The sequence below is a fragment of the Aptenodytes patagonicus genome, chromosome 5 (assembly GCF_965638725.1).
Source record: "Aptenodytes patagonicus chromosome 5, bAptPat1.pri.cur, whole genome shotgun sequence".
Lineage (NCBI taxonomy): Eukaryota > Metazoa > Chordata > Aves > Sphenisciformes > Spheniscidae > Aptenodytes > Aptenodytes patagonicus.
Genome location: NC_134953.1, coordinates 26,786,321 through 26,811,770, shown reverse-complemented (window position 1 = coordinate 26,811,770; position 25,450 = coordinate 26,786,321). Strand labels below are relative to the sequence as shown.

At 42.1% G+C, this 25,450-nt stretch overlaps 1 protein-coding gene across 2 annotated transcripts; it reads left to right on the top strand.

Moving 5' to 3' along the window:
* Positions 1-2,846: 2,846 nt before the first annotated feature.
* Positions 2,847-25,417, top strand: RGS10 (regulator of G protein signaling 10). Of its 2 annotated transcripts, none has more exons than XM_076339120.1 (5): positions 2,847-2,936; positions 9,431-9,549; positions 11,026-11,112; positions 17,893-18,036; positions 21,627-25,417. In XM_076339120.1, the coding sequence occupies exons 1-5, from the start codon at positions 2,888-2,890 to the stop codon at positions 21,771-21,773; spliced, it is 546 nt and encodes a 181-aa protein (XP_076195235.1). In that variant the 5' UTR covers positions 2,847-2,887; the 3' UTR covers positions 21,774-25,417. The 2 variants fall into 2 exon arrangements, with proteins under 2 accessions (XP_076195235.1, XP_076195236.1); XM_076339121.1 differs by lacking the exon at positions 2,847-2,936 and adding an exon at positions 4,238-4,280.
* Positions 25,418-25,450: the final 33 nt, after the last annotated feature.

The following is a 25,450-nucleotide window of genomic DNA, read 5'->3' as shown; positions in this document are numbered from 1 at the left end:
CTAAATGTATCTCTAAATTTCAGTACATTTCAGTTTTAATGGTATGCTCTTCTTTAGATGTAAGTGCAATGATTTGGTAAGTACACAGAGTGCATCTTCTGCTGTATATTACCTGGCATGGCCTGCTGTCTGGGGAACAGGTGTTTGACAGCCAAAGGTTATCAAACAAACTTGTGGGTTATGTTAGCTTAATTTTTAAGGGAAGCTTTACCCTGTGAAATTAAGGAAAAGCTGATAAGAGAGTTGTGATGCAAGGTGTAAAAATCAATGTAAGAATGTATGGATTTGGCATGTGGACACTGGCACAGTATGAATTAAGTCATCATTAAAGTTGCATGTGGCTATGTACAGGTATTGCAGCTTATTCATGGAAAAAGACAAAAAAAAATCCCCAGCAAATGAACCATGCCTGAGTATCTCCACCAAATTCACCCGGAAGGAAAATTCCCTTATGTCATTATGTCTAATGAAGCACTGAGTCTTAAACATGAGAGCAGAATATACGGAACAGGCATCGGGAACAGCGACCCTGAGCGAGCAGGCACTGGTGTGCCCACTTCGGGGTACTGTCTCTGCAGCAGTAGCCCAAATGCTAATGTTTTCAAGAAAAAAGGGGGGAAAACAAGAATCTTAGAAACAAAGTTTTGTATCAAGGGGAGGAAAGGAACAGAAAACATCCTGGCTTCTACAGGTAAATCTGTGGCAGATCTGATGGTCGGGTTTAGCAGTATACCAATGGAGTGCAAATGGGCAGCTGGGCTCTGTGGGGCCTCTTGGAGACACCAGCACAGGAACATGCACCATGGGCACAATCTTTGGTCTCCAAGCATTCTCCTATTTCTTATGTACTCTGGTCTCCAAATCCTTGAAGTTAAGTCTTAAAACTACTCCAATAACTTGTTGTCAGTACATTAGCTTGCAGATTATGTAGTTGTCCTAGAAGTACTAGTTCTTAACATTTAAAATCAAAACCTTTGGGCTTTGTGATCCGATTCTTAAAATCTGGTGATATCTGTACTGCTTCAGTGTAAATGTACTGCCCTGAAATATCTGGTGTTAATGCATATGACTGAAAAATCTTTTGGAGTGCGTGTCCCAGGTGTCTTCTCCCAAAACTGACACTATGTGTGTTCCTTTAACTTGTGCCCATCCAGGTGCCTTACCTCTCCCAGCTGTGCCACCTGGGTGGTGCTGCTCATGTGGTTTTACCCCATGCTCTTCTGATGCTTACACAGAAATGCCAGTTGTGGTCCAAATACCGTTGTGCCTGTCTCACGTCTGCTTGGAAATGCCACGTGCAGCTGTTGAGAGTTCCCTCAGCAGTATAGCAAACTTTTCTTTTCTTTTTTTTAAATCCACATCAAGAGCCAAGAAATCTCTACCAGCTAACACAGCTTTTGGCCCTGGTACTGAAGGCAGAAGTCCAGTGGTACGCAGGCCAAATCACTTCAGCTGGAAGGTATTGTGCTGTTGTTTATTTTGGAAGCACAGATGCAATTTATTCTTGTGTTCAGCGTTCTGGTGTCACCAGCTCCCAGGAATGAAATCTTGGCCTTGTGCATGTAAGTGGAAAATATCGATACGTTTCAGTGAGATGGGGAGCTGATCCAAGTTCCCTCTGTGAACAGAGCTAGTTATAAATGCATTACTGTGTGTTCGGGATGGGATTTGGCTTAGGTGGAAATAAAACAAGTGTTGATTTGTCTGCTAGCAGTGATTTCTGTGACTTTTTAGGTATCGGTGCTATTTCCAGTGGGATTTAAGCACTCCTGTTGCCTCCCACTACTGTTGCCCTGTGCTTCCTGAGGTAATTGTCTGTGGATGGCTTACAATTTTGTCAGAATTACACAAATTTGTCACACTGGCTACATGCTGGATTTTTTATTAAATATTTTGGTAAAAAGTTATTTCTGAAAGTGAAAATACCTTTGCTAAAATTGTAATCGTGCTTTTCCTGTTGAGAAATAATTGTTCTTCCATGTCTGGAAAGAGCAAAGGAGTCACCCCCAGCACGAGAAACTTGGCACTTCTATTTTGATAAGAAAGTGCACAACTTCATAAAGGTGACTGTCTTAGGGAAGTGTTTTTGTTTCTTGCACCTGCTCAGCAAAGACTTAACGGTGTCTGATGGCTGAATGCTTGGGGGAGATAGCTGCCTGATGTCCAAGAGTGCGATGAAAGAAGTAGACTGGGGAGTAGGAGGCTTGAGCCTGGGAAGAGGGAGGAAGAGAGAGAGATATGATGGATGTGGGTGAACTGAGAGAATGGTGCTGTTTGGAAGGCTAGGGAAAGGGGATGAAAGTGGGGAAGGCTGGAACAGCTGGGGCCCACAGCAAAGGGGAAGGGTGCCGTTCTTCACAGGCGCTGGAGCGAGAGTGAAGACCCACCATTGCCACGTTGCATTCGACAGTCTGTGTGCTTCACGGTAACGTGGAAATGCTGCTCCTTTTACCCCGTGGTGCGGTGCGGAGGATCGAGTGTGGAGGAGCCGGGCCCGGCCCACCGACTGTGCGAGCCCCCTCTCCAGGCTCGGGGCACCGACAGCACCGGTCCTCCGCCGTGCCGGCCTGGCCTGCGGCCGCCCCGCTTCCCCAGCCCGTCCCGCCCGGGCGGTGAGGCGTCCCTGCAGCAGGCAGGCTCTGCCTCCTCCTCACGGCCGGTTGGCGGCAGGCGGCGGGCAGGGCGCGGCCGCGGCGCCTGTCAGGAGGCGGCGGTTGGGGGGCGCCCCGCGCGCGGCGGCGGGGGCTGGGGGGGGGCGGGAGGCGGTCGGCCGTGGGGGAGCGGGGCGGGACGGGGCGGCGCGGGGCGCCTCCCCGGAGGGGAGCGGGGAAGGCGCGGCCGCCCCCTCCGGCTCCGGGCAGCGCGGGGCCGCGCAGCCGCCCCCGAGATGTTTAACCGGGCCGTAAGCCGGCTCAGCAGGAAGCGCCCGCCGTCAGGTAAGGGGGGTGGGGGCGTCCCCCCACGCGCGACCCGCGGCCCCGGGGCAGCTGCTCCCGCCTGAGGAAGTGCCGCCGGCAGGGGAAGGACTGCACTTCTCTTTCGACCGAGCGTCGGGGAAGGAAAGCGCGGCCGAGCCCTCTCCCGGCGGCGGGGGGTGGTGAGCGGGGGGGGGCCTGGCCGGGAGCGGGTCTCCCGCCCTTTCGGTGGCCCGGCGCCGCACGGGGGTTTCACACAGCCGGGCTGTCCGTCGGCCGGGGCACACCGGCTGAGGGGAGCCGAGTGAGCCCACACCCGACAGCGCTCGTTGCTCAAGTCCGTTACCTGGGCCGCGCCGGCTCCTCCGCCCGGCTCTGTGGTACCCGCGTCCAGCTGGGCTAAGCGGACTTAAACTCATCTGCAGGGTGGTTCACCTTGCTGTGGACCTGTCCCTTGATTTTCATATCGTGTCCGGCGTGGCGTGGCTCTGCCCGGGCTTGTGCCAGCGGCGGGGGCCGCCCGGGGGCCCTGGGGCCGACCCTCAGGGCAGAGAGGCTGTTACCAGCCTGATGAGGTCCGTGAACTAACCGCGCTTGGGAAAGAGGCGCGGTTCTTCCCACTCCAGCAGCTGCACGGAAGAGGGAACTGGATTCTGCTTGGGCTTATTATCAGCCAAATTTTAATTGCGAACTGCTGCCTGTCGCTGTTATTGGTAGCGAAGCAATGGCCCAGAACATCAGAGCGTGATTGTTCAAGCTCTAAATTGTCTTTGAAGAGTTTGCCTTTGGAGGAAGTGTCTTAAACTGAAATGGAAGTTACCAAGGCGTAATAAATGCAGGACTTCACAGTTCCCTCTGCAGACAGGCGTTGTAATGTGTTTGTGCTGTTATGGGGCATCTCGTGGCACGGTATCTCTGATGCTGTAAGTCTGTCGATTCAAAGGGGCTAATACGCATCATTACTAAAACAGTTGGGGTAAAAGTTACAAACTCAGAATCCTAGAAAATAATACTACGTTTTATAATGTGCAGTAAGAAGTTACAGTCTTTCTAAGAAAAGCCAAATGTAGTGTTTGTCTAGAGTTTTTTTTAATTTGTTTTTTAAAGGATATATGTCTGGTGAACACTTCCAGAGATGCTACAAAAGCGGAACGTCCCTTTAGTTTCCTTCCTTATAGTTAAAAGTGGAATCCAGCAGACATCTGTTGTTCGAGACAGTCAAAAGAGGATGTTGAGGCTCATGCTTTGAACAACCAAAGCATGCGAAGGACAACTCTTCTGTAGTGGAAAGCTCTAAAATTCAGCTGCTACTAGGAAAAAATTGTTGTGTGGGGATTCATCCAGTGGCGCTTGAATACATGGAAAGTAAGGGAATTTTCCCTTTTCAGCTGCCTATTTATGAAGTTTCCCACTGTTTCATAACCTTGGATTTATTAATTCCAGACTGGTAATTGTTGCTGGATAGGCATTCTGGTGACCGTAGGAAAATACAAGGTATTCAGAGTACTTTTAAAGTAACAATAAAGGTTCGTGGCTCGCAGCTTTATGATCCAGATGAAAAAGGGGAAAATGCAGGTGGTGTGATCAGAAGTTCTTCAGGAAGAAATTGAGAAGGCTTTTCTTAACATTGTATGTTAATGCTTAAATATAGAATAAGGAATATGCTATTTACATGGTACTTTGTCATATCTGCTGTCTGTGTGCCAGTTGTCTTTTGTTAAGAAGTTTGCAAAAGGTGTGTGTGGGAAAGAGGCAGTTAGAGTAGGCATTTAGGTAAGGGATGCATTCAACGGAATTCTGTGAAGTGTGTGAGTCTGTGCTGTTTGATATGGTGCCACGCAGGCCACTGTATCAACAGTTAGGGAATGACAGCAGCTTGGGAAACCGTTGTAGCGCGTAGCCCTTCTGGAAGGCAGATGGATTAGCATGTCTAACTCAATTAGCTGTGTCTGAATCTCTAAAAGTTTGATGGTTTTCCACATTTTTTTGTGCTTGTCAAAAGCAAGGGCCAGAACCATGAGTTTTGACCTGCAAAGTTGTGTATTTTGATGTTATTGACACTTTCTGTGGTTTCAGTCCAGGTTCCTGTTTGGAGAGTGCAAATATTTGCCACTTTTGATACCGCACTTCAACTGACAATTACAGTGTTACTAGTGCTGCACTTACCGTTACATCTATTGCTGACAAAGAACCTTTATGCGCACTCTAATGCGGCAGTACTATTCTGTGATGGGGGAAGGCAACTTCTATAAGATTCTTCCCTAAAATAATGCTCCAGCTAATGTAACTGCCTATTTGTTGGCTTAGTATAGGGTTCTTCTCTAAAATAGTGGTGCTGTTACAATAAGCACTTAATTATTTGCTGCATTTGTAGAAGCAGCTGGCCACTGCACATCATGCATGCAGTTGTGTTATGGTCATACACTCAGTGGAAGGTTTGCTTCAGCAGGGACTCTACAACTGTGCTCTGCTGTGCATGCTTTGTTGGCTTTCTCTGCCTCTTGGTTTCTAACCCGACTAAAAGATAGCAAGCACTCTCCTGTGACATTAAGAAATGTAGTTAGCCTAAGTATAATCGGTTGTACATTCTGTGTGTTACTTTTACAGAAATATTGGTGAAAGAACTGCCATTTTGTAGTACCCTTTTTGATGCACAAAATTTATCTCCCAGTTTTCAGTAACAGCAAATGTCTGCCTTCCTCATTTAAATGATCATACAAGTGGATACATTTTGGTTGTTAAACATTGGTATGGAGCTTGTTATTTCCAAGTGTGTATTATATAACTTTGTCACTAGATGATTTTAACAGGAGAAAGTTATCTTTAAAAATAGCAAACAGATAAATAGGTTTCAGGAGGGTCATTCATGTAATTACACTTATTGCAATATTGCCTTCTAAAATAAATTGTTTCAGACTTTCACTAAATTGTACTTCAGTAGAAGTATCATTTTTAGGGTAATTTAGTAACGTGTTATAGGATATGGATTTGGGGATTAGCTTTTTGAGTCGTTTGTGGGAAAACATTTTTCCTATCTTTTAAGCTGTTAAAAAAGTTCTAGAAATCACACATCAAATCTGCTAAGTGAAACCAGCATGTGGAGTGGGAAGTTATGATCCTAATTGGGGGGGTCACTTTTGTATTAGAAAAAATGTTTGTGATGGCATATTTAGTGGGGTATAATAAAAATACCCAACAATTTTAATATCCTCATAAAATTTCAGAGTGTTTCCTATTGTCATGTATCATGTGCAGCCTATTTACATTTGTGCTGAAGGGGAATGTTAATGTTTTATGGCGGTTGCAAAGGAACACCGAACATGGGGATTAAGGGTACTCAGCCCGGAGGGAGAGATCTTGATCAGTGCCATGTGCAGCACACAGACCTGAGCCCTCCAGAGCTGTTGGCATGTTCCCTGGCATGGCTTTGGCCCCTGCCAGCTGTGTTGCCCCAGGCACAGTGGGAAGGGTGGTACCAGCCAGGCGATGTCCCCAGCAGGCTGTTTGGATGCAGTTACTGTGTTTTTGGGGGACTGCTCAGGACAAGAGCTGTGCTGCACTACCTGGATCCAAGAGCGTTCTCTGGCCTTTTGTGTTTACTATATGCAGGCAGTCCAAGGGCCTGCCTCCATTGTGACACTACGGCTGGAGTTCCCTGCCTCAGTGTGAACTGATGCTGGGAGCTGTAGCCTGGGCTGAGCTGGGATTGTGGCTGCTAGTGGCACCCGCGCCAGCTCAGCAGAGCTGCCCCACACCTGCGCCATCCCATAGCCTCTGCTCTGGGGAACTCCCAGCTTGAATAAGTGAGGCAAGGGGTACATGAAAGGGTTGCATTGTATGAGCGATAGGCAAGCCTCATCTCTGTACCGCAGTACTTTTTGGGTTGTGGGGAGCTGGTTAAGTGAGGAAACAAACTGAGTAACAGAGTCCTGTACAGCAAGGCTCAGCAGAATGGGCAAGAGGAAGAAGTCGTGTAGGTCTTCCCTTCAAAACCTAATTTTTCTCTAAGGCTGTAGGAGGAGAAGGTAGGGAGAAAGGGAGCAGGGTCATAGGAGAGTGCAGGGTTTGGAGAGTGACAAGGAGGAGCAGGGGGAACGTAAACGGTGGGTGGAGTTGGGTTGTGCTGAGTCGGCTGGAAGTGAGAGGAAGCTGGGGAGAATGGTGATCAGGGAGGATGCAGAATGGCCAGCAGTAAAATGAGAGAACAGTGAAAGCAGCTGAGGGGAAGCAGATCGGTATATCCCGGGTGCATGGAAGCACTTGTTCTGGCCTTTGTCTGCTCACCAGAAATTTTTTTTAGGTTCTCATGGCACTGGGTCTGCCCTGTGTTGCATTGGCTCATTGAAATACATGTTCTTCAAAGTAATCATTAATGTTCACTTAAAATTTGCCTGGAAAAGAAACACTAGAAATAAAATCTCACTCCCATATGTTCTGTGCTAAATCATATATTAAATCAGGGAATGGCCTGGTTCTTCAGACAGCTGCCATTCTGCTTGCAGGTGAGAGTGATCATAACAAGAGATTCAAGCTCCTCAGAGGTAATTGTGTTCTGCTCCGATGTACTTGGCTATTCCCACTTAAATCTCACAGATTTTACTGAGATTAGATGCCCAGATACTTTGAGTCAGGTTCCCAAAATAAATTTTGCAAGCGATAATCAAGAACCACATCCTTTTGCATGAGGGGAGGGGAAACTGAGGCACAGTTAACTCACTGTACTCCTGTGTCATGTATGAAGTCTTCGGTAGTGGTTTGGAGACAATCCTCAGGTTCTGACTCTTGACCTTTAACTAGCAGACTGTGTGTTTCTTATATAGAGCTGTAGGTATACTTGCTGCTTTGAAGACCAGTCACAGTCCTTACCCAAATTGGTTATGATCTTGGATCCTGAAAGATTTTGTGCAGGCATAGAGTCATGCACTCATTGTGTAAGAAATTTCAGGCTGGTGCTGTAACTGCATCATAGACTGAGAGCGGGACAGGCAAAGGAGAGACAGAATTTACACATGAAAAATGTAGCCTGCAGTGACCATTTGCTTGATCGCTTTAGATGCATTCCTTTCTTTTACGTCTCTATTTACTTGGGGCGTGAGTGTAGATCTCTCAGTATTAGGCAATGGGTATGGAATCCATGGCTCCAGAAAGTTTACCTCTTTTCCAGCTTTGTAATTTCTCCTGTATAAAAAACCCACTCCTGTCAAGGGAGAAGAGGAGATGTTCATTCATTTAAAACAGTGGTCCATCTCACTGTTAGAAAAACAAATAGGCTTTACAGGTCTCTACCAACCAAAAGTCAGTAGGCTGCTGTCGTGCCAATATTTTGTAGGGCTTTAACCTTAGCATTTATCATTCTAGCTACCAACTGAAAAGGGCATCTGATAGTATAGCTCTGCATAGATATTTTTTTGAGATACTTGCTGAGGTTTAGTTTCATGGTGGAGGAAGGGTTTTTTAACAGAGCTTAAGCAGAAGTTACTAAGATCCATATTTCCACTAAGTTGGTAGGGAGAAATGAAGGGGTTATAAAAATAAACAGAAGCTGTATTGATTACAGTAAGAGTTTTGTGCACCTTTCCAGTGTGTAGTGACCTGAAGTGGAGCTCTTAGCCTGACTTTTCATGGCCTGCACTCCTGCTGTCTTCCCTGGGCATTTCATGTGTGAGAGGAAAGGAGGCCAAGCGCTTTATGTCTGTTTTAGAGTTTTTCAGATCAGCAGTAAAATTCCTGGAGTCTTCCCAAGTAATAGGTTTTCTAATGGGTAGCCAGCAAACAATTTTTTTTGGCGTCACCAGCCTTAGATGTAACGTACTTGTCCCTGTGATAAAAAAATTAAAAAATGTACACCATCTCTCTGTGAGAAGGCTGGCTGGCAGATAAGATGTGGGCACAGTCCCGTACACCTTATAAAAGCAGAATTTCAGTGGACTTGCAAACAAACAAACAAACAGAAAAAACACCCAAATACCACTTGCCCAATAGCAGGTCGACTCAGCTGGAATGAGGCTCCTCTGCCAGCTGTCTTTCCTCCCGTTAGACTGGGTTAACATATTGGACTAGTTCTCCTGCTAAACAAAGCATTATTTTTCTTTCTCTCTTTGCCTTTTTCCAACCTCCAGTGATGATTCTTTTCTTAAAAATAAATTTCATGTGTGTGACTGGCCAGGATTTGCTTTATAGAAGCCAATGTTGTTGACAGTGACAGAACAAAAGGCAAATGGTCCTTTTACTACTCAGGCTGCGGTCATTATGTTCCACATGCAAAAGGTGCTTGAACTCCTGTAAAACAGTGACAGTGCCTACTTACATGCTCATGAATTATCTAACTGCAAGGCATTTTTGCCTCCTTAAAGGCGAAGCAGAATTCAAATATGTGTGTGTGTTTATTTTCAGTTTTATGGTGTTTCCTTTAAAGAGAGCAGCTGTAATCCAAGGGTGCAGAGGGCAATGGGGAAGAAATGCAAGTGACATTCATTGCTTCTAATAAAGATGACGTTTTTTTCCATTTTTTCCAGAAATAAATGACAGCGAGGGTCACCCAAGCAGCAGCCACCAAACCTTGAAAGGAACCTCAAAATGGGCTACATCACTGGAGAACCTCCTCGAAGATCCAGAAGGAGTGAAAAGATTTAGGGTTGCTATATTAACTATGGATCTTTATATAAACTGAAATTAGGATTTAAAGCTGAGTGAGTCGCAGCATAAATGGTGCAGCTGTGCCAGTGCTGTAAGCACATAGGCATGCATCCTTCTAGATACGTACCCTGAGCAGAGGTGGCAGAGTTGGAGCTGTGGCATTTGCTGAGCTTTTGAGGTAGTGCCTTTGCCCACTGCCACTGCAGCTTGCTCTCGTAAGGCACATAGAAGACTTCTGGTTGCATCTTTCTAATCAGATATATCAGCTGTTGCAAGGATTAACAAGTTACTGTTGGATAAGTTACAGTCCTTGAGCCACTGATCTCTCTTGCCAAGCATTATTTATCACTGAGGACTGATGCTGCGCTCTTTATTCTCATACATTGTCCTTACTTAAGCAATAAATTACCACTAACAGCTCCTGAACCTGATAACTCTGTGTGGCTCTTATTCTGTGTTGCAGCAGTTGTACTGAAAAGAATTCTCTTTAAGTTTACAACAAAGTACGGGCTTGTGCAGCTCAAATGCAGGTTTGAGGCTTAATTAGGTGAGGGTGGCAAGTTGGTTTTTCAAGGCCTTCTTGCCATATTAGCTATAGGAATAGGAACTACCTACTTGAGTATGGTTTTGCCATACCAAGCACTGATAAAATGCGCTGGGATAAAATGGTTTCCTGCCAGACTGGTTTGAAAAGTGATGTAAACTGGAATTACAAAACACCATGATTTGGAATTCTTTAAAAAAAAAAGTAATCTTGGTGCTATTTAATTCTTGGTGTTTCTTAATCTCTATTTTCTAACACTTGAAAGAGAAAACTGATGATCTCGGAGCTATAAATACTTCAGTCGTTATGTTTTATAAAGAAATTTAATGTACGTTTTTCCCCATTTTAAAACATGCCTCACTTTTGGAGGAATGTGCTCTGTTTAAACACTGTCTAGAGAACACAAATACATCTTCTGCTTTAGTTTACTTAAGTGAATTTATTGCCACTGATGATCATGTTTAGAAACACTTTTATTTGTAGAGATTTTACTCATTAAAAAATCAGAAAGATACTAGATGAGAATATCAAGTGATCTGTGACTCTCATTAAAATAGTTCATTATACTCACCTGCTAATTCATATATTTTTGGATTTCCCTTTGAGTAATGACTGTAAAATTGCTCGAGTTATTTAAGGGAGACTGAAGAAACTCTTCTTCTTAGTTACTGATATGCTCCGAGATTAAACATAGCTCATCATTCTCCTGCAATGTGCTTTCAAAGTGCTGAATATATGATTGTTCATTTGTGTCTTGGTAGTGTGCAGATGCACTAATGCAGTGGTTCTGTTACGCTGTATTATGTAAACTCATACTGTGGTAAAGCTAGCCGTAGGCAGCTTCTAGTTTTAATAGCTATAGTAGGAAGAGAGAAAAACAATTGAGAAATTGGATCCTAACGTTTGTTTGTTTGTTTTTCTTTTCCCTAGGAATTTTTGAAGAAAGAATTTAGTGAAGAAAACGTTTTGTTCTGGCTAGCATGTGAAGAATTTAAGAAAACACAGGGGAAAAAACAGGTATGGTTTCCTAAATAAATTTTACTTGTTAACAAAATTTCTGTAGCAGAGCTGGAGCTATAACGTTTCTGTTGCATAACATGCTTCATGTGAGTGCAAATAAATATATTTGAAGAAATTGCACTGAAATCACGGTGGTGGAATTGTTTGGAAACAAAGCTGGTTCTAGTTCAAATCAAACCAAAATGCTGAAATTGTCAAGTTTCCCATGTTTTGAAAACTCTGAACTTTTTGTTATTGCTTGGGAATAGCAAAAGGTTTAATTCAGTGATGTTGCATCATCTTGCTTGAAAATATAAAGACATTTCATTCAGGACTTTTTTTAAAGCATAGTTGCTATTACATGAAAATATACACCATTATAATATTTTAGTGGAACATAAAAATAACAAGCAGCGCAAACAAAATGTTTTACAATACCAAAATGAAAAGTTTTGCCTTATCAAATTACAAGTTACAAAACAAAAGAAATTGAGGGTCCATTTAGACTTTTTTGTTTAAAAATTTATTCAAATTGATATATACCTGTAGAGCATTTTCATTTTCATGAAAGCTATATTTTTCTAGTAGAAAATATTCTACTGGAAATTTTTCAACCAGCCACTCCCAGTAAGTTTTTCCACTGCTTGGATCTTGGTCTACATTTAGATCCACCAGGAACACAGCATCCACTTTCACATTTAGGCTTTGAAGCCTATAGAATCAGGCCTAAAATATGTATCATGTTTTGTTTGCTTGTTTCTGGAAAAAGTTTTTTTGATTTTTTTTTTTTTTTGAGAAATTCCAAATTTATTTGATCTTTGAGATGACGATTCTGTGAGCATGAAATGAAGTAGTTTCAAAACTCCAACTGAGCACCACTGTCCTTGAGAATCAGACTCCTAAATCCCATAAGTCCTTTTTTTGAAAACCCACCTTTGTGCTTTTCATGTGTGCAGCTCTTGTTGCCAAAGGGAGCATTTTAGAAGGCAACAGGTGCAAATGTACATTCCCTTTTGCACTCTTCTGGCAAAAGGAAGCAGAGTACCATGAGGAGGTGAGGCTGGGAAAATGCCACTTAAACCTGCTTCAAATGGGACCATACGTGCTTTGAGTAACATCAGGAACGTCAGGGAATAGGAATCAGGTGGGGGAACTGAGCTAGTAGGGGCATTATAAAGTGCAGGCATAGGAAAGCTGCGTCCGGACTGCAGGATTCCTCTCTTAAGGTCAGTCAAATGTTGTCAGCTGAAACTGTTTCCCAGCAGATTTTCAACAAAAAAATCCCTGGATTTTCAACAAAACATATTTTTGAGAGGGGAGTGTACTTTCTGTAAATATTCTCTATTTTGCACTGAAAAAGCATTCCCCTCAAAACAATTTGCTTGTTTCAGTTGTGAATATTTTTTGGTATTGATAAATCCATAAAAAATTACAAAAATAGTAATTTTTGCAAGAAGAGGAAAACGCTCAGTTTGACTGCACACTTTGTAATATTTAGCACTATTTCAGCTTTGTGTATTTAGTTGCTTCCCTCTCTCATTAAGGTCCACGCATGCAGATAGTCTTCAGAAAAGAACAACTAATCGGGCTATTTTTCTGTAAGGTGCAAGGCAGAAAGAGAAATAAAGTAAATGAGATGGGATAAAAGAGGGAACTGTGCTAGATGCCACTATGATAGCAGCAGTATCAGTAGCTGGAGTGAGGCCGGGAGTCCTCCTCTCCCTTTGCCTGTAAGGGAATGTTTCAACTGCAGCCTGTCTGGGTTGCACTGGAAGCTTACCTCCTGTCTGGGCAAGCGTGGTACCGTCAGTCCCACTGACCTGGCTCTGCTTTGGCACAAGCTGCAGATCTCGTTGTTCTCAGTTTGTGACAAAGCATTTCCTTTCTTTTGTCCCCAAATGTCCATACAACATCTTGGCTGGTATGTTCAGTATGCTGGGCTGGGGATCTAGGTATTCTTGATCTCCCTACTCAATTAAAAACATTTGCTTTCTGAACTGGTGAAGTAGAGGCCAGCCTAACAGTCCACAACCAAATAGGAAGAACCCTTTGCTTTGTACAGGGCAGATATTTTTTCTTTGTATGTCGTACAGTGTCCTTGCCAAGAGGTATGTAGCCTTTTTTTTTTGCTACCCCTTGAACAGGTATCAAACTGCATTTTAAAATGGAATGAAAGTAGAAAATCCTTCTGTAAGGTCCCACGTTTTGCAATGGGATAATAATCGTATTTTCCCTTGCTAAATAATTTCCATCTTTTTAGCTCTTTTAGGATTGCACATTCTAGTACAGGAAATAGTAAACTGATGTATAGAGATAGTAGCTTAGTGAATTCTTGAATGAATTGCCAAATGAATGGACAGAGACTTAACTAGGTTCCATTTAGCTTAATTATTCAGTACCAATCATTACACAGTATGGTCAATCTGGAGTCTAGTACTGCCAAAGCTATTATAGCTGGCTAGAATAAATGGGCTTTAGAATGACACAGAGTTACAGTAAGTTTTTATAACTACTGCTTATGGATGGCTTGGTTTAGATAATTTACAAAGCTAGAAAAAGCACTAAAAATAGAAATCTTTCCAGTGTTTATGATAGCATGAAGCATGAATTTGTCTTCTGAAAGTGACTCTTGCAGAAGTCGCTTTGTATCTATATAATGGGAGCAAAGTATTCTAAAAACAACTTTTTACTTGTTTTGTAACCTGCTTCTCATTAAAACTGGTTTACCACAGAAACTAGCTCATAGACACTTAGACTTTTGGTCAGATGAAGCTGATTTCAATTTAACCTGGATTGAATGGGATTTTTTTTCTCCTATTTTTAAAGTATAAGATAAACTTTTCATTACTTGATGTGAGAGTGTTAGCATGGGGTTTTTCTTGGTCAGTTTAAGCTTGCACAAAGGTCACCACCTGGCCAGTGGATTAAGTAGCCCTTGTGCCTAGTGTTATTGTCACCCCTTCTGTGTCAGCCTGGAGCAGTGTTTGGTTTTGTATAGGCTGGTATACCATTAGGGTGGTTGGCTCAGTAAATGGTCTGTCTTTCCCTCGTGTTCTTTCTGGTCTTTGCAGGTAGATGCAGGCTCACTCTGCTCCTGCTTTCTGTTGGTTGCAAACTGTCTTAACTGCATTAGTGCCATTCTAAGAAAATATCCTGGGCCTTTCCTCAAGACTTACTAAACTTGGTTCAGTTGTTACTCTAACCACAGTCACACGGGCTCTGCCTAGAAGCTGACTTATATCAAGCCAACACAGGCAGATCTTGCAAGATGCTGTGCAGATACATCTTCTCTGTCCCCTTCCTCTTGAATGTGAGCCACTATGCAGCTAGGATTGCTAGATCATGGGACCAAAGGGAGCGCTGGCAAGAGGAAGCCAGGCTCTTGACTGTTGTGTTGGCTCTAGACTAGTGATGGGAACGTTAGTAAGGAGAAGGCAGAAATGGAGTTCAGACCAGACTGCTCCATGAGTTTGTGTTTGTTTTCCTGTTTGGGTGAGCTAATACAAAATGTATGCATGTTTCAGGGAGTGGGGGAGGTTTTTCAGCATCTGCAGAGCTAGACAGCAAGCAGACTACATTACTGGTCTAGGCGGGTTTTAGATGGACTGGATTCAGCCTATCTTCTTGCAACAGGAAAGCACAAACTCCTCCCCTCAGCTCAAGACACATCTCTGTAGTTTTTTTAAAAAAAAGGATATTCCTTTCAAATTGAAGTTAAAACAGAAATGTAATTTTTAGCGAAGATTGAGGAAGGAATTAGGTCAAGTCCACTTGTAGCAGTGAGCTCTGCTGCCACCCATATGATCCTCATCTTAGGACACATATTTAATTATTGAAATGGAAGTGGTGGGGATAAGTGAATAAAATTTAACTTTAAATATTTTATTGCAGTTAGTCATATGCTGTTGCATTTGTGACTGTTAATGAAATAAACAACATGTCCATTGTGCTACTTCCCAAGTTTTAAATGTTTCTTCTCTTGCAGCTGAGCTTTAAAAATAAATTACAGATTGTAATAAATGCTTCAAACAACAAGGAATCTTTTCAGCTATTGCAAAAACACACCAAAATACCCATGTCGAGAAGTTTTATAGAGAACAATTTCGGAACAAAGTATACCTATTCAAGAGTTTCTTCTGCCACTTCCCATGTGGAATGTAGCAATGGTTAAGCAGGACTGGGTAATGCTGCACAGCTGCTAACTGCTGGAGCCTATTCTGATGAGCATCTGGGACTTCCATTCACCTCATTTGGGAACCACACATGCTTGAGAGCTGAATTTGACCTTAGGAAAGGAAGTGGGAAAGAATATTGTATCCACTTGAAATAGTGAGGGGGATTTCTGTAGACAGAACTTTGTACTCCAAATGGGAATTTGGCACGGATGCTGGGGCGAGCACACAGATGTAAGTGAAGAGTGCCAGAAATCCTTTAATAACCACCTGTGAACAAGATCCCAGTTTAAGTGTTGTTTAAATTCCAGAGTAGAGTCCCCTGTGCTGAGGCATTAGTTAGCCTGACACAGAACAAAGAATGCCACCCACCAAACGGGGAACATCGCTGTCTCCTCTGCCTGAACCTGGCTCTCCCTGAATGTCATTTGGGGGATGTATAAAGATACTGGCAGCTTTAACTGTACTTTCTTTTTAAAAAAAAAATATTGTAGTTAAACTGATGCTGTACTACTGAAGCATAGACATAGCATAACAGTTGTTCCACATGCAGCAGAACTTGTAATGTTTAGCTATGCGTTTCCATATTTCCCCATTACTATAAAGTCAGGTCCCCTGCGTCTCTCAGATGACCCCATCTCCCTACCACAGCTCTTTCACTTCCTTTCTTCGTCATTCTTCCCCACAAAATCCAGAGATCCTCCCCATTTCACCAACCTCCCACACAATCCTCTTGTTTCCCTCCGTGTTCTTTAAACTTCCTCACAGTACTTCTAGTTTTGTGTTTCCCTTCAAGCTTTTCTCTACTCTTTCTCTGCAGTGCCCAGCTTGCTCCTGTGTTCCTTGGGCAAGCAGCACCTTGTGTTGTGGCTGACATGGAGCTATACGTGCATTGATTAGCCAGCAGCTAAGTACATGCTGGCAGTTCAAGTAGATAACTTCTGAACATATACTGCAGCTTTTCCCTTGGTGCATGTGCTGCTTTTTCTCTCCCTTTCCTTTCTCTTGCCACTCTTTTCCATTGAATCAGTAGGAGGGTAATTATTTCTCAGTCCTTTGCCCCTCTCTTAAATATGGTTGAAATTGGACAGCAGGTTCAAAAATTATTTAGGTAGGACTGACAGTCAGTAAAATCACTTATGCTTGCTCATGTGATAATAGCTAAAGTTACCTTTACTGTGTCTGCATTAGGGTATTAACTTTACCAGTTAAAGCAGTCACACCTCTGATCAATTGGATTAATTGCTCATTTAGAATAGACGTGGCTGACCCAGTCCTCCCTTGATCTGTGACACTGGAAAGATCGGAAATCATTAAAAACACTTCATTGTGGCCTAATGCACCTGACACATGATGTTCTACCCATCAGATGAATAATCTGTTTTAAAAAGGAATACTCCTGGAAAATGTGTGTCCCCTTCAGCAGTGAGAGAGTTAACTCTTTAGGCCTTGTGAATTGTCAAACATACGTAGCTTTTCTTCTAATTACCCCCAAATGTTGATTCTCAGCTGTAAAACATGAAAGAGATTCAGTGACTCCTTCATGGGCAAGGGTTTAAATGCTTTCTTCTTCAAGCCCACTTCCCATCAGACACAGCACTTTAGTTGGTGCTCATCTGGAGATGCGGTTGCTCATTAGATGTACAATGGGGAACACTGACGAGTACCTGTGGCTTGGGATCGTACAGTGCCTGCTGCTGCACAGGCCTTGTCAGTGTGCAGAATTCAGATTGCAGCAGGGAGGCTTGCCTCCTGCCTGGCTTGGCTCTCTTCTCCCCTGCTGGCTTTCTCTTATCCAACCTTCTGGTCAAGGGGGAGCTTGCGCTGAATTTCAGAGGATTATGGCCACTCATTTACTGTGTTGAAGCTTAAGGATGCTAGGTAGGGTCAAAATGTTATCACCGTTACTGATTTATCAGGAGAAGACCACTGAAACAGGATTGCTGAAATCAGGGCAAACACTAGCAAACTGCTTTATGCAAATTACACCTACCCTCATTTATCAGCTTTCAGAGGCTCTTGAGAGTCTTACCTTTACCATTAGCCAAAAAAATACTTGTTGGATTTTTTTAATCATGTATCCAGTGTTGCACGTGAGCTGCCCTGAGGTAAAAATGTAGTTATGACAAAGCATGTAGTATAACAAGTTTATCTATCAGTAGCATGGATTATACACTAATTTTGCTTAGTTTTACCTTGCAGTAAGAGTAAGCTTCCACAGTGCTTTTTCCCTCTGGGTTCCTTGCGCATGCTGGTTATCTGTTAGTAAAAATAGTCTTCTAAATAGTGAAGACAAGGCCCGGTTGATGATGCTGAGCAGTTTTACACTGCATTCTCACAGCCTGCTGTTTAACCTAAGTGCCGAATACTGGTAGCTTCTACTGTCAGTACAGGAGTTGGCCTGCAGCGATGTTTTTCCTCTGGTACAAGTGAATATACATAAATAAGATAATCTATGTATATTTGTTTTGTTGCTTGTTTTCTTTTTTAATTCAGACTATGTTTTGGTTTTAAGATGTGAACCTCAAGAAGTAAGTGACCCAGAACAGTCTCCAATAAAACATTAACAAATACAGAGAATATTCCCACAGCAAATAATTCTTTAAATAAATGTGTCTTTTTGCAGATGCAAGAAAAAGCTAAAGAAATTTACATGACTTTCCTGTCCAGTAAAGCTTCCTCCCAAGTCAATGTTGAAGGACAGTCCCGTTTGAATGAGACCATTTTGGAGACACCTCACCCTCTCATGTTTCAGAAGCTCCAGGACCAGGTGAAGTTATTTTCTTGCAGAATACAGTTTCTTTAGTTTTTGTCTGCTTTTAATGGACTCTGCTTTCTAAGCACAAGCTAGTGTAGGAAAGTTGGGAATCTGCCTACAGCTACCTGTCGCATGGATTGAATAGGTAGGCACAGACCTGGGTTGCTTCCGTATTGGCGATATCAATGCAGCCGCTCTGAGGGTGGATGCACCGTACCCCAGGTTCTTGGCCCCATCTAACTAGGGCCAATTAGGTAAGAGACTCAGTGCAACCATGCTAATTCCAGTTCAGGACTTTCCTGGAAAATTGGATGAAATTTTCTCCTGGGTTCCTCTGCCGGTAGCTTGAGAATCACCCAGCTGACTAACTTTGTGCCTACGTTTTCCTGTGTATTCACTTGCGCTGAGTCATTGCTGATGTTTGTTTCCATAGTTGCCACTGGTTTCCTTGAAAGCTCAAGATTCTTCACTTTGCTTTGTTTTGGTATTTATATCAATATGAATATAATGCAATTTACTGAAAAGCCTCCTCTTCTGTAACACACAAAACTTAAAAGAGGAGCTGGTATCTGCTTTGCCTTTTCCTATAGGTCTTGGGAGGTCTGGTAGAAATTAGGTGACACTTTGCAGGCATGTCTTTAGGTGGTAAATTTTCTTGATATTTAGCTTATTTTAAAGCCTAAGTTATGAAGTGAGTCATTCTTACCTGCAGCTTTCCAGGATTTGCAGTCTGTACTATTTTTAATTTCTGTACCATCCTCAGGACTACCTGTATTTTCCATTTGGCTCTTTTCTTTTGTGGAGAAACAGCACGCAGATTTAAATAGTGTTTTCAACCCATTTCACATCAGCTACTGAATAGTTAGTTGGGCGCTGGCTGGGTCAATTGAAGTGGTCTGAGGAGCAAAGGCTCTGCTGTCTTTCAAGCAGGTTCCAAGTCATTAGCAGTGGAAATGTCTGAAACTCGATTTCCATGTGAAGAAGCAAAGTTTTTCATGGAAGAACTTCTGACTTGGGGGAAGGGAATGAAAATGTTCTGGTAAATCTAAGCACTGCAGTTCAGGGTGGGTGATTATGAGAGTGAAGCTGGAAAGACTACTGGAGTTAAAATGTTTTGCAAATTTTACAAATGAGCATGCACATGAACAACCAGGGATTAGTAATACCTGACCTGGAAACATGCTAGACCAGTGGTAGAGGAATCCCACTAGTGTGGGAAGAAAGTCTGTGAACTTTTAAAACCAAATGCAGAGCATTTATGGGTTGTTGCAGGTTTCCACTGCTCGAAGCTTCTGCTTATTGTTGTTAGATAGTAGTTCAGGAAGAGTTATGATCTTCTCTAGTTTTCAATCCTTATAAAGTTATGAAGAGTGGTATAATCTGTTCTCTAAAGAACAGTGTTAACTACTGCTGGCACTGTGTGTCTGAAGTATAAAAAGGCAGAGCTTGAAAGCCACAGTCCGGTCTACAACATTATCGGTAGCTAGCACTTCAGTTCTCCAGACACCTACTGATTTAAATGGGGCTAGTTGTGGGGTGTGGTTCTGTGCTCATGGGATGGCCTTAAACAAATAGCTTGGAGGCAGTTGTTCATGCTGAATGAAGTGGTGTTAGAGTGGTTCATAGAAATTTGTAGATTTCAAAATACGGGGTAAATGTTCCTGCTCCACGGAGGCGATGAGAGGAGGGGAGGGAAAAAGAGAATTCTGCTTTTGCACATGATCTGTTTGTTCTGTGCATTTGGCTGACCAGACTCCAGAAGATTTTGATCTTACAGTGCTCTTTCTCTCTGGGAGATGCTTCAAATGATACCAGGAACAAGAGGGGTCTAAGTTCTTAACACTGACTTACGACGTTTTAACAGGCGATGTCTTCCTTACAATTTTTTTTCCCTTGAGTTAGTTGGATAAATTTAATTATACTGTAGTTAGCCAACACCAGAAAGTGTAATTTGACTTTGCTTAACTGCATTGATTTGGGTCTACGTCAAGAGGGTGTCTTGGGATTTTTAGTCTCCCAATATGTAGTTTATAAAGCAAGATTTCCACTGTTTTAAACATGAACTTAAATATGTAAACAAACAGTGGGTAGTAAAATGCTTCATGTAATTTATTTGTAAGGGGGATACTTCAGCAAACACACAGGCAAGAACAGTCAAGTTTTGTGTGTTTGCCTTTGTCCAGGTTCCTTGAGGATGTGAAATGAAAAAGCAGTTTGAGATTTTTTTTTTCTTCCCTCCTAACAAACAGCTGTATTACCCAGTTGTACTATCAGTTAGAAATGAGGCCTGTAAAGGTAAAGCTCCAGTTATCCACACATGCAGGTCAGAATCCAGAAATTCCTCTTGGAAATTTAGTTACTCTGAGTACCATAAAATGTAATCGGTCATGAAACATGACTCAGAGAGGCTCCGCCAGTGAAATAATAAGCAGAGGGTGATGTAGGCTTTGGTTCTGCCTCAATTGTAGTTTTGAGGTTTACTTTTTTCCTTCCCCTCTGTTTTAAGACCAGGCAAAATATAGTCCTGACCTTGACACCTGAACAGATTCCAGGCTCCTCTCCCAAGCCCTTTTGTTTTCAGAAAACACCAAATGAGTTCTAGTCTGAAATAGGTATAAACAGAAGAGAAAGCAGTTGTGTTGAAGGACGAGCCTAAGCTCCAGCCTTGGGAGAGAAAAACTGTACTCAGTGCTGACTTGACACTTCCATGCTGGCTGTATTCTGGCAGTGGGAGTAAGGCCGGATCTTGGGCTAGTGAAAAGGCTGACGGCACAAATGTAATCCATCTCCAATTTTAAACCACACTTTAACTAGTAAATTACATCTGTACCAGATCAGCTTTTTGTGGCAGGTACCTGAAACATTTCTGATCTGGCCTGAGACCCGTCTTGGCATTCGGTTGTGTAGTAATCTAAAAAGGATAGGAGGACTGGTGTAAGTTTAAGAAACATTGGTTAAACCGGTTGTTTCAGTCTAGATTCAGTTTGCAGTTTCAGTGTTTGTGTAAATTATTTAGAGGCTTTTCTTAATTATCCAGTGCTCTGCATGTATAATGAGCTATTCTGTAATGTTCAAGAGTAACTGCAGTCAGAAAGGTGCCTAAAAGATACCTCTTTTTCTTCAGCTTTGCTTCATCCCTCTGAATATCTTCCTACTACCCTGCCAGAAGGACACCCTCGATAGGTTTTGATCCTGGTGGCTCTGCAGAGCTAGGGCTTCTGTGGGAGGGGACCAGGTAATGTCCTGGCTTGTCCACACGTGCAGTCATCTGATCATCAGTTGTAAAATCCTACCTAGTGACCATGACATATGACCTTCCACTTTTCAGTATTAGGTTTTCAAAGTTGGCTATTGTGAACACCATAATCTGATTCTTAAACTAATACGGACATTATTGCAAAACAGTGACCATGGAACCTACAATATTGTTTGCTACACGCAGCCCCTTTTGAGAGTTTGAAGTGTGTTTTAATGTCATGCTTTTTAATAATGCTTTAGTACTAGCAGAACAAAAATACATTAGAATTCATATACTGTCCTTCTCATTTAAAATCTAGTTTTACTTAGGTCGTTGTTTTTGTGGTTTTTTTCCCTCCTACCAGATATTCAATCTCATGAAATATGACAGCTACAGCCGCTTCTTAAAGTCAGACGTATTCCTAAATCATAAGAAGTCTGAGGAGCAAGAGGAGAATTCACCAGAGGCTCAGACTGCAGCTAAAAGAGCATCAAGAATTTACAACACATGATAGAATGAATCTCTTCAGGAGAGGCAATACAATAACTAAATTACACTCAGGAACAGTCTAGGTTTATAGCAGTTGCATTTAGGGCTTGAAAAGCTCAAAACCTTTTTAGGAGATACTTACCTTCTTAATTGCTTGAACGACTAATTGTTTTTGCATGATGGCTAATAACCAAGCACCCATGGAAAGAAAGACTGTTTTCTAGCTGAAAGGCTGAGGTATTCCTCCATAGCATGAATTGCATTTCATATTTCACAAGTTAAAATGCTTTCAATTTTTCTATTTTCTTTTGTGAGGCATCATGATGATGAGAAACGGGAGGTAGGGTGGTTGTTTTCTAATTTTTGCCTTGTAATTTTTATTTGTGACTGGCTTTTACATCCTGAATTGCTAGGAGAAGCTATTGAGGAGTACATTTCACGTTACTTTGTGGCTGAGTCATTCATAGCAAACGTAATCATGAAGGAACAGCATCTTTCAGGGTTAAGCTCAATAGAATTCAATGCCTTCCTATGTAACTTTGTTCTTTCAAGGTGATACCTGTTTTGCTTTGCCTTTTTTTTTGAATCAAAACACTTCTCTAGTCATGATTTTCATTTCTGTATTTCTTAAATTTCCCCCATTTTTTTTCAGTAGACAGTCACCTTCTTCAGAGGATGGAATAACCTGTATTCCCTTGGGAACAAAAGCTCTAAGGTAGAGCGAATCTCTGAAGAACTTCTAACAGCCATTAGGAAACCTGACCATTAATATCCCACTCTGGGCACACTGATTTCAGCAAAGCATGTCCTGCATGTCAGCATAACAACAGTGTCAGATGCCGGTATTGGGAAGCATCTGGTCTCTCCTAGGTCTCCTGAGCAATCCTGCTCTGCACGGCAAGAATACTTTGGCAAAGGACCAACCAACAAAGTCTGGCTTTGTTTTACTAAAATCTTTCTACTAAAATCACCCTGCCTAATTTTGTTTGCCCCAGAGAAGTATTTCAGGTTTTCCTAATCGTAACTTTCGATACCTGCAGCGGAACAAGGGGTTGACATTGTGGTTTAGCCATTCTCACATCAAGCTTGACAGGAAGGGCAATTTATTTCTGCCTGGAGCAATCAAAGATGAAATGTCAGGGTGATAAAGGAAGACGCTCCCAATGAGCCTTCCATACCGTCCTGGGACTGTGTCAGAGCTGAAAAGCACATTTTGGCATACAGTTTTTCATGTGTTCGTACATTTTTTAATTAATTCACTGCAGTGTTACTAAATTGCAGTTTAAGTTGGGAAAGCATATTAGCTAAGTGCTCTATTTACCAGCTTCGCAGTGTGTAGTCTAGCTGTTTCACATTCTCTCATTATTTACTCTTTCATTTTTTGCACTGCTTTTCTCGAACTCTTGTTTATGTGCTGGGTAGTCTAAATGCACAGTTAGCTTTTGATCGTTTTATGGTTCTTTTTTGTTGGAAAGGCCAGATATGTTTTATACATTATTGTCACTATCAACATTTTTAAACTAAGTCTAGATTGTAATTTTTGAGGATGCAAACTCACTTGGTAGACTTGATTATTTCTTTTAACTCTGAGCCACTCTTGCAGGTACTGTGTAAAGAAAATTGTTTCCATGGGCTCTTCCCTAGTTAGATCTAAGAGCGGGAACAGGAGTGCTGATTCTTTCCCCAGAGCTAAATGGCCTGTTTGTTTTTAGGAAGTCAAAGAAGAGGTCAGTGCCTCCATATGCATGTTTTAAGATGTCATTCTTATGCACTGAGTTCATTTTCCTTTTATGCTCTCAAAAGATTTAACGGTGAAGTCACAATCGTGCTTCAGGCACTTTGAGCGGTATTTGACCTCATGCTTAAGTTGTATTTCAGTGTTTTGCTGAATATGAACGAAGTAAGGACGTGCATGAATCCTTTTGTTGTGATGGGCCCTAGGAAATGGGACCATCCAGTTCTGGACTTGCCAGGTATTTGTAATCTTAGGATTACCTCTTTTGAAAATTCACTGTAATAACGAACTCTTAACACCTGCCACAGCAGAGGATGGAACCTCTGATACCATTGAAGTCCTTGGGAGTGGGCTGCTTAAACACATTTAGGAGTTGGGATTTGTCTCTTCCCAGTTATTGCAGCAGAAGTCTTAGTGGTATAGAAAAATGCAGGATGAGGACCTCCATGGGAGAAATGCAGAATGAGCTCTTACCACATTCATCACGTGGATGCACAGTAGGTTATTTTTTAATCATATTGATTTTAAAAATGCATGAGGAAGGGAGAAGAGTCTTTGACTATCATGTTTTAAAATAATAATAAAAAATAAAACCGGAAGCTGTATGGACAATGGTAGGGCATTAAAGAGAGAAAGTACCTGTTTGTAGCTGCTTATAAACAACGTTTTCCTTGGCAATATGCTCCCTATCAGGTACTGTATTATTTGCTTGTGAAGAGCAAATGCCCCATAGGAGTAGAGACAAAGGTGCTTTACACTACTACCAACCAAAAGTTACTCAAATGGAAATGTATTTTTTAGCAGCATCTCAATGCCTATGATGTTTATTTCAATACCTACGATGTTTCTAAGGCAATGCACCTAAATCCACAGAATTCTTGATCTTTGAATTGCTCTTTTGCCTCAGCAGTAAAAAGTTCATTGCCCCATTGGCTGTCTTATTTGTGGTGTCTGGTTTTGGTTTGTGTTTTTAGAAGAAAACCAACAACTAGACTTGCAAGGTGCAGAAATCAAAGTTGTTTTCTTATCCATTAGATTTTCTGTATTTTCCGGTAAAAGAGCAATCATAGTAAAACCGTGCAAGCAATGTCTGTAATTGCAGCATGTACATATGTGGAGAAAGTTATTTTGCTTCTGTTGATATTATCACTGATCAAACTTACTGTGTGAAATATATGACATTTTCTCTGTGTGGCATAGAACAAATCTCACAGAGAGAAAAAGAACTGAGTTTCCCTATAAGTAAATCCTGCATTCCAGGAACAACTGTAAACATTGCATCGAGCCTCAGGCTGTAAGTGGGTACTCAGAGTTGCTTTACGTAGAGATTAAAGATAGGATCTACTTCTTTTCATAGAACTTACACCGAAGGTATGAGCACAAAAAGCAAGCAAGAGAAGTTTCATGCCTGATTGCATGCCTTAAACTCTACCCTCTTGTGTGTTTCTCAGCTAAAAATTAAAATATTCTACAAATACACCAAATCCGTGTGCTGACAGTTGTTTTATGATTTGAACTCAGTTTGGGCCAAGATCACTTCATATCCCATAGTTACCCCATTTTCTGCTTTCAGTCCCTGTTAACACAGTTGCTGCTTACATTCTGTCATAGTATGTTTTTCTCTTGGAAGATAGGAAGATGGGATGACACAGTGGGTTTCACTTCTGAGTGAGCCGTTGTCCGAACAAATTGCAGAAAGTCACTTGAACAGCAGAAGATGCTTCTTGTACCTTCTTCATCTCCTCCCATTTCTTTGTTCCCGTTGCATTTCTTCCATCGTGCTTGCTTCAAGTTGCTAACCCATTGCTGTGGAGAAGGAGGATTTGGAAAACCGTAGGGAGGGAAAGAAAGAGGTTTGAATACTCAGGTTTGGATAACAGTTCGGAACATGCTTATATTTTTACTGAAGATTCAGATTGATTTTAAGTGGGTAGCATTTGCATCTGGGTTAAAAACTAGGTCTA

Coding starts and splice junctions, on each gene's coding strand:
- RGS10 (XM_076339120.1), top strand. CDS start 2,888: ATGTTTAACCGGGCCGTAAGCCGGCTCAGCAGGAAGCGCCCGCCGTCA. Junction 2,937..9,430: donor CAGGAAGCGCCCGCCGTCAG/GTAAGGGGGGTG, acceptor CATTTTTTCCAG/AAATAAATGACAGCGAGGGT. Junction 11,113..17,892: donor AAACACAGGGGAAAAAACAG/GTATGGTTTCCT, acceptor GTCTTTTTGCAG/ATGCAAGAAAAAGCTAAAGA.